The 9,901-nt window shown below is 35.6% G+C and overlaps 1 protein-coding gene across 1 annotated transcript; it reads right to left on the reverse strand.

Annotated features, from left to right (window-relative positions):
• Positions 1 to 7,881: 7,881 nt before the first annotated feature.
• LOC107437469 (uncharacterized) lies at positions 7,882 to 9,705 on the reverse strand. The gene has a single exon (XM_016049481.2). It carries the CDS (start codon positions 9,703 to 9,705, stop codon positions 7,882 to 7,884), a length of 1,824 nt encoding a protein of 607 aa, XP_015904967.2.
• Between the last annotated feature and the right edge of the window lie 196 nt (positions 9,706 to 9,901).

A 9,901-nucleotide genomic window follows, 5' to 3' on the forward strand; every position in this document is an offset into this window, starting at 1 on the left:
CATATTTGAGGTCACCCCCAGGAACCATTAAGATTGACACTTAGTTCGTGAAAATCCGATCATTAGAACGAAAGTTATTCAGGGTGATTCGTTTTTTTTTTTGCGGACTGTACCTTAAAAAATTAGTGTTACAATGTGTAACACTCCCTACTCCTTAATTACGTCCAGTCTATCTGGTCTCCACATTCCATCTCATCTTAAAACAAAAACTTTTTCTCACAAAAAATGACCTTCCCTTCTCCTAAGTCCACCCCCACTCTAAGGAATGACACTTCCTGTGTCATGCGTGGGAGAGGAATCAGGATCCTGTTATCATATTTAATTTTATTTTTGTTGTTACCTCTTTTCCCACTATTATTATTGTAATTTTTAAAAAGATTATAAATACACTCATTATTATTAAAAGATTTAAAATTGAAGTCAGTGTGTAGACCGTGTGGATAAATAGATTCATTAATGATCATATATTTATTTTCAGCTTCAAGACGTTTTTTAGGGCTTTTTAATGAAATCCAATACTTCTATTGAAATGTTTAGAAAAATGTTTAATTTCAAGGCTATTGTTATTATTATTAGAGTTTGTTTGTGTGTTAAACCTCTATGTAAATTATTTCTTTTGTGAAGAGGTTGAGAGGTCTGGGCAATATATATTACATCACAAATGAAGCATTTAATTTTATAGATACAGATAGTAGCCTTTCAAAGAGGGAAATTTAGAAAAGAATTAGCTCTGACGAGAAATTTGCAGGTTAATCATCGATTATCCTTGCATTTGAATTATTGGCGATTGATTAAACTGAAGCAGAGTGAAGCAATATTCCTTCTTCCAATCCAAAACTTTTAGTTAAATTTGCAAGACTCCTAGGAAGGAGACTCAAATAATCAATAATTCTAATGTTCAAAGATTGAATCTTGACGCATAAAAACTTTGAGCCGTGCATGATGACTTTGGGTTAAATTGACTGCTTCACTAGATAATTATTTAAAAACATTCCATCACAATCCTGCATGTTACGGGCTATGACGTTGTGATTCTTATGGGCAGGCGAAAACAAAAACTCTCCGAACTTCTCGAGGGAGTCACATCCTTTAAAAACGACTTCCTTACCATCAAAATAATGCATAACTATCTATATGTTCCCCGGAACTCTGGTCAGTCTCGATATCAAAAAAGATGTATTTATTATGATGAGGTGACTTTTTTTCTCTCTTTTTTTATAAAACATTTATGATCCACAGAATAAGTTTTTCCCGCAATTTTTACGAAAATACGTGATATGTTTTCCTTTAACAGTCACGACATAACCCAAATTGGTCATAAAAGGAGTTTTTTTCCGACGTCTTTATGTCTCTCAAAACAATCCTCTGACTTGCAAATCTTAGTACATATTTATCAAGGCAATAAATTCTAAGATTGCCTAAATGAAGGTCACTGAAACATGTATGACATCTATTTTTTCAGCGGTGCTTGGCAGCATTTTTAAAACCTAAATCACAGATAGAGCAATAGTAAGATTTATCTAGAAATCCAGTCATGGATGTTATAACATGAAAATGCTCCCCTACTTTCCAAATAAAAATCTTCTTTTCTCGACCTACTCCTTTGTATACAATCTAAAAGATAAAATTTTACGATCTAATACAGGTTTGAAATTGAAGCTAAATGGTCTTATGTGTATAAATCTATAAAATATATATCTTGAGAGCCATGATCTCCTTATTAAATCCTTCAGCATCAATAACGTGCAATTGAATATCTAGAGCTTGAGCAAATAACTCTATCTCTGCAAATACACAGGAACCCAAGCTTTTTCATTTTTTTTTTGAAGGGGTTTGTTACATTTACGAATTAGAGCATATGTTTGTGGTCCCTTCAAATGTTGTTGTTGCTAATTCCCATCTGGTCTGACGGGGTCAGACCAGATCAATTAATCCGTTAACATTGAGAAAATGGGAGAGGAATGAATATCGTTCCAGTCCAGCCCTAAACAGATCAAGATGTGCTCAGGTGATGCCTGGTTTTGTTGGCATTTAGGGCAAAGAGGAAAGATCTTTTGATTTGCAGAAAATGTGAGACTTTTCAGGTGTCCAGTGGCCAGTCGGGATAGGCAGGTGTTGGTTTGCCTGTCACCAGGGAGAGATAGAGAGAGTCCTGGTCTTTTTGCTTTATACCAGTAGTGAATAGGTGGAAGCAGCCACTTTTGTTTATTCTGGGCCTTTTGCCTTGCAAAAAGTTCAAGGTATGTAAGCTCTGAGGTGGAGGGGACTGGATGGTCTAGTCCCTTCTTTGCAAGAGTGTCAGCCAACTCGTTGCCGTGGATATCGGCGTGGGACCTTCAAATGTTTGTGGTCCCTACCGTATTTGTTACGTGTTTAGAAGATGTCAAGGTTATTCTTTAGATTTCATTATACGAGAGCTCAACTCAAGAAAAAATAATAATTATCTAATGTATTTGTTTGTAAAAAAAAATATTCTGTAAAATTCCAATTTTTAAAAAAAATAAAAAATGACTTCTATCTTTGTTGTTTTGTGTTTGATATTTAAAACATGTACTTAAAATCATTCTAAGAAAATAATGACAATTATTGGAATTAAATTTATCGTTTCAAAATTGATCTATAAGGCAGCTTAATATTAATTAAAATGCAAACAAATCTCAAAAATTTAACAAAGCTTACCTTTCAGAATAAAGTTGTAAAATCATTGACACTATAATCTCAAGCACATATAACTTTCAATAAAGCATATATCCTTAAATTGACGAAAAGAATATTAAAACAGACACATCATGTACATAAAATAAAACAATTTTCTTTATTGGTGTATCAATTCCTGCAAAATACAATTGCCCAAAATCTACATTCAACAGGACATTTTTTCTTAAGGCAATATTACACAGTTAAAAATATTACAACACTTTCCATTTCACATTATCTTTTTTTTTTAGTTTTATGCAAAAAAAATTTTATTTTTAATAATTTTTGAAGGGAATTTAAGTTCTTTCAATGCTTTATGAAACACTTTTAGTCCCACAGGTGCATTTTTTTCTGTTCCTTAACAAATCATTAATAAACAATGATATATTACTTTTGGGGATTAATTTACCTTTGTAGCTAATTTCGCCAGACTCTGTCCAATTCAATATTGTAGAATGAGATTTTAAGCTTCTGAAGATATCCACAGCTGTTATCTTATATTGCATAGGGGCAATTTTCTCAATTTTCTTTTCCAAGAGATCCTCCTGGATAGAACTTTCCGTTAAGTTACTATCGACAAATTTATTTGGCTTTGAATCTATTTGTAAAGGTTCTTCGCTATCTACATTGGTGGTAGCAGGTAAAGTTTCACTAATATTGTCACTATCATCTGATATTTTAGGATTTTCTACAGATTTTACCTGGATTTCTTTTCTGTCATTTTTAGATGCAGTGGTAATTTTACGCACTCTTGCAGAGCTTGTAAATATATTTGCGCTTTTTCTACGTCTGATATATTTTTCATGCACAAAATATCTCGCATTTTCTTGTCTGAATCTGACAAATGCGAATCTAAAAAAGAACTTAAGTGCTCTTCAGGAACAAGCACTAACTTTCCACCGTGCTCCATTTATCAGTGATGAAATTACAGACAAAGCAGCCAGAATTAAAATACTTAGAAAACCGTCACCTCGTTAAATCAATTTTCTTTTTTAAAAAGAGGTTTTCTTTTATCTGAGAGATTTCTTAAAGTTTTTTAAAGGGCTTGTACCGTAGTTTAATTGGTGCACCTTAGTTATGACACCGGCTTAGGAGAAATTAAATGGTAAGTACATAAGAAAAATTACGAGATAAAATGAAACCTGAAGCAAGGTTAATTAACTGTACTGGGTGGCAAAGTAAATGTCATTACATCATGAGTAAAAGAAGGGAGGGTATGCCATTTCGCTCAAAACTATTGATCCAGAGAAGTATATAAACATGTATATACATATATTCGATAATATCTATGTATATACTGATAAAAAAAGGATATTAACAAAATGCATGAATAGCATTAACCAGGGGAAATCCCTGAAGGCCGAATGGTCAGTAACGTAAGCGATAGTGTTATACCACAATCACCCAACATAATTTTGAGATCCGTTGGTCATGTACTCAGATCATATTTCTTTTATAAAAGAGATAACACATATTATTGACAAGCGATGATATTTTTTTTGTTAAAAACACTGTTCATGGGAAGCCCACTGGATCAATAAGATTGAGGACAACCTTAATAACATAATACACAGATATGATGTGTACATGACATAGCCCAGGCAGACAAAACAAAAGAAGGAATGAAATAGAGAGTTACTCACCCTTACAAGATACCTTCATGGATGAAGCCTGCAGAACACAAGTGACTATGACACAAGAAGAAAGACATAAAGAAGTCTTCGGACGCATTTCATCTTCAAACACAGATTTTTATTCAGTTTCCATCTCGTCTTACAAAGAAAGCACCATCGGGTGATCGGGGGGGAAACAAAGGATGCACTTCTACTTCCGACGTAGAGTCGTGGATATCGACACTCACTAAGGATCCATAGTTTTTTTTACGGCTTATCGTCACTGAGACATAAAATAGAGTTCCAACTTCTTAAAGAAATTTTGCAGTAGGCGCTGCGAAAGAGGAGGTTAGGGAGAACGGAAAACGATTTAGTTCATACTCGAAGATTTTTTTTTTTTTAAAGACAGATCTGAGATCCTGTTACCACATATCTTTGTAGAGATAAGACAAAACAAAATATATATATATATATCTTCTCAAACTCAGAATATTGGAAGTCTTTAGACTTAAAAGGATGAAAGTTCCATCATCGGCAAAAAGCTGTAAACCTTTACATGAAAGGCCAAGTAAAAAGGAAGGAGTCCATCTATCCAAGATGGCACCGGCGATGACGCTGGCAAGACAAGAATATTGTCTAACTGTTGCCGAGCGATGACCCAAGAGAAGTGATGACAGCGTCCCTTCAGCGCGGGAAAGTACGAGTTGTCAAGCAGGAGAGAAAACGACTGTCATTGGATGGGGGATTACTACACGATTACGTCAACACCAATCAGTGCAAATAGTACTCCCACACATACAAAAAAGGCGTGAACACGCTAAAAATTCTAGAAAACCCGACCGGAAGAATCACCACGTGCAAAATTTGAAGGTTACGTGAAAGTGAAGGGAAAAGAAGTTAAGTGGTGACGTAAATTAGAATGTGAGGGAAAAGAATGTCGTCCTTGAAGGACGGTGGGGTCAGACGACCTTGAATTGCAAAAGGTGAAAAGGAGAAAGACACAAAAATGCGTTGCTAATGTAAAAGTAAAAAAAGAGACATTTCCAATTCTCTTCACAGAAAAAAATGAAGAGAAATAAAAAAAGGAGAAGTACAGATACTATTAACTATGAAAGATTAAATTAAATTTAAATTCCTGACATAAAAAAATCGTAACACGACACTGTGACATCACCCCAACTGACCCACAAAATTTTGTGACCAGTCGCAAAATTTTGAACAGCCTTGGCAAATGACTGAAAAACATTATTAAAAATTATCAAGCAGCAAGTCAAAGAAAGTGAAAGGGGATAAGGCAGAAGGTTCCCACCCATCTCCACTCAGGTGTTACATACATCTATGACATACAAAACAGTAATTCATACATAAAATATATGACAATGATACACACATTAATTTATACCACAAGTAAACAAGAAAGATTTCATAACGACAACAACTTGATTAGGAGGATAATACAATGTAATGAAGTTGAAAAAAAAATTGTTGCAACAATGGAGTATTCTATGGGGGGAAAAAATACCATTTGTTTCCACTAGACTAGAGTTCTCATCACGGAGCACAAGATAGCACACTTTGAGTACTATGGTTGTCACCACACAGTTCCTGGTGATGTACTACTGGACACCGGATAACATCTCAGTCAGTACTGATGATGGCAAGCACTTGATTTGACACAAGTTGTCATCTGAAGGAATCAGCAAATCATCTCGTGGCATCTGAAAGTACAAGCTTCGGACAGATTATGCTCGACAAGAAAAGGTACACCATCGGTGCCTCTGGGTGAGTAACTCAACGAATGTTGCCCGGGTATGGTCACGCACACAGAAACACCAGATGTCAAGAAAAAAACATGTGAAAAGGAGACAATCCTTGACACATAAATACATAATAAGGAAAATTAAACAAATGCAACAACAATAGGTAGCACGATTTGCCACATTTTAGGCACCCATAAAGACCTGGACTAATATAAATCTTGGGGGGCTGGTTGTCTGCTATGTTTATATAAATTTTGCGACAATCAGCTCAGACGGGTGTCTGTCATTTGGACAGCCAGAGGGATACATTTGAAAGAAAAAAATAACTCAATAAGTATATGTCCTTGAAGTAGACACAGAGACAAAATTAGGAACCAGTGTTATGGACACTGAGATGGGGAAAAAAAAAATTTTTTTTGAGAGGAAAAAAAAACAATAGGGGATCCTCACAATTGTACAAGGTACATTTTTGTCTGAAGTGATAGTTACTACTAAGAATTGTTACGAAATATAAGTAGTAACAACAAGGGAGTGACATAGTGATCTGCTAAACATATCTACAGGTTCAATTGACCATATAAAGTCACAGTGTAAGACAGGAGCATGCAATTGCCCTGACAGAGACATGTATAAACGATATCATATTTTCGTAGGCGTGTACATATTACATCACATGATTAATTAATATGTATAATTAGACATACATAGAATTTTTTTTTATACCACATATATACTGAAATCATATGTAGTATATAGTGTAAGATGGTGATTCGGTGATCACCTTAGTTTTATGTAAAGAGAAAATATACATTTGATGATTGATTGGTAATTGAAGAGGATGAATTACCAATTATTAGGATACACAAGCAAACAGTAGTATCATTATTGAATATACATCCCTGATTGTGCAGATTGCACTATACGTATCATGATTGGGTTGAAAGGATATATCAATATAAAAAAATTTATGAATATATACATATGATGACCTACTCAACACCACTGGTGTGTTTAAGCCAGATGGCTCACAACTACTTAGACATCAAAAGGAGAAATTAGATATTAAAATTCATCCATGTGGACGGATTTGAATAAAATTTTATACTACCGTAGTCTCATCAACCTTTTTAAGATTATAAATCAGGGACACCTGGAGTTATGACTTAGTAAGAACTATTTCTCGTATGAGACATAAAGAAATTATTAGTGGCTACTGTATTAGATTAAGACATGGATACGGATAAAAAATTAGATTATGAGTAGTGGGCAGGAATGCACAAACCCCAAGGAACAAGGATGGAAGATTATCACTCGAAAATGACAGCAATAGGTTAGAATCAGACTGAAGACAGTGTTGAAAACCTGCGCAGGATTTGCCATCACGACCAGCATGATAACATCAACTAGTCAATAGTAAGAGTTCTTCCCATAGTGGCATATCGAGATGAACCGAAAGATGAATTGGGAAAAAAAAGGCAGTTGCTTGTAAGAAATTTGAAATCCTTGTTTTCGGAAGAGGGTGGATTTAGCAGAGTTGACACAATGGAGGAGTGCTACGAGTTAACTGATGAATCACTGGTACTCTGGGTGATAGTCCACTGATTTGTGGATTTGAACATTAGGATGAACAGCAGATTTTACTGTTGGTCAAGAATAATGAGATAATTACACTGGATATTCAGGATGATAGCGTTGACAGGATAAAGGAATTATATGAGATGAGGATGATGAATCTGATAATTGATAATGGGCAGTTAAAGGACGGCTGTACTGGAAGCTATTGAGTTTTAGTGAGTATGGAGTATGCACTACTATTTTCTACTACGTAAATTGTATTGACATACGGTTTTAGGGGAGGTGCACATTGGTGGAGAGATACAGTCCAGTAGTTGATGTCGTCTTGGAGGAGCACAATGTAGACGGTCTATATGTACAGTTTTCGATGGGGAAAACTCATTATCCAGCCATTGGATTTCGAAGATGTGGGTGTTGATCTTGTTGATAACAGAAAATGGTCCTTGGAACATTGTTTTAAAGGAGGTGTCATCCTTTAAATAGACAGTGTCACCGACATTGATTTGTCGCAGCTTTGATTTTGTCAAGTGTCGTTTGTTTTGGATATCTTGGGCTGCTAATAAATTTTCATACGTAAGTTTGTAAGAAGACTGAAGTTGTGTGAGGACTTGCTGAATGTAGGAAGAAGAGTCAAGTTGGCTCGGTGAGACTTCTTTGTTAAAAGTGTCGAAAAAGAGGGAAACTTGTCTCCCGAGATGAAGGAGGTTGGGACTGAATCCAGTCGTAGAATGTGTTGCTGCATTGTACATTTGCTGATGGATTTGTAAAGCAATTTCAAAAGATATATTGTTTTCTTTAAGGATTTTAATAGTAGATTTAATAGACAGGTTAATTCTTTCAGATTGTCCATTTGATTGGGCATGGTATGGAGTTGTATGAGATAACTTTATGCCGAGAGCATTATTTAAACAGTGGAAGGCTTCTGCGATGAATTGCTTACCACGGTCAGTTAAGATGTAGGCTGGTCGTCCGTGTAGAGAGATGTAATTAAGGATGTGCTTAATTATTTGATTTGAGGTGATGTTGAGGAGAGGATATAAGACTAAAAATTTAGAGAAGTGATCAAGCACAGTGAGCACATGATGGCCATCAATGGGACCAAGGATGTCCAGTGATATGAATTGACCTGGGTGGTCGGGAATCCAATGGTTTAAGAAAGGAGCTTGCTTTGGTTTGATTCTTTTTAGTCTAATGCATTTATCGCAGGACAGGACATGGAATCTGCAATCGGTGTACATATTTTTCCAGAAATATCTTTGTGTGAGGAACTGGTATGTTTTCTCAAATCCAAAATGATTGAAATGAGCAATCTGGAGAGCCTTGGATTTCAAGGACTCTGGAAGGACAATTTTCATATCATCTTTATGAGAAAGAAACATAAGGACATTGTCTTGAGGATGTAAAAAGAAGTTTTTGAACTGTTGAGAGCCTCTAAGGGAGTTGGATTTTAAAAACTGGATGACTTCAAGTGTGGATGGATCATTCATCTGTTCTGGACGGATAGTTGAGATGGAGATTTCATTTTTTGGAGTGTTCGTCACCAAGGCATTGATAGTGTCTATATACGGGAGGATACGATCATCGGTGGTTTCAGAGAAGGATATAGGTGTCTTCATTTCTTGTCCATTAAGGATGCGGGACAGGTAGTCTGGAAGCACGTTCTTTGATCCAGGAACATGTTCGATAGTGAAGTCATATTCACTGATTTGTAGGAGCCACCTCGTAATTAGGTCAGCGGGTGATTGGACTTTTTTGTAATGGATTAAGGATTTTGCATCAGTTTGTAAGACAAACTTACGATTGTATAGATATTGCTTGAAAGCAATGATGGATTTAAAGATAGCAAAGAGTTCCAGTTTGATTGCAGGATACGATCTTTCTGAAGGGGAAAGCATTTTGCTGAAGAAGCTTACAGGATGGAGGTTACCTTCTTTTTCTTGAAGTAAGACACCAGCAATGGCAACTTTTGATGCATCCGTGTTGAGGATGAAGGATTTGTTCCAGTCGGGAAGAATGACGAATGGAGTGGAAAAAAATGTGTTGTAATTTTTGGAAAGCATTATTACATTCTGCTGTCCATTTAAATTTGGAATACTTCAGTGTCGCTTGAGTTAGAGGGAAGATGAGTTCCGAATAATTTGGTATGAGATGACGATAGAAAGAGCACACACCAAGAAATTTTTTTGTTTGTCTTACATTTTGAGGTGGTGGAAACCTCGTAATTTTGATGATGTTGGAGTTGACAGGAGACGGTCT

Source organism: Parasteatoda tepidariorum, chromosome 10, assembly GCF_043381705.1.
Source record: "Parasteatoda tepidariorum isolate YZ-2023 chromosome 10, CAS_Ptep_4.0, whole genome shotgun sequence".
Lineage (NCBI taxonomy): Eukaryota > Metazoa > Arthropoda > Arachnida > Araneae > Theridiidae > Parasteatoda > Parasteatoda tepidariorum.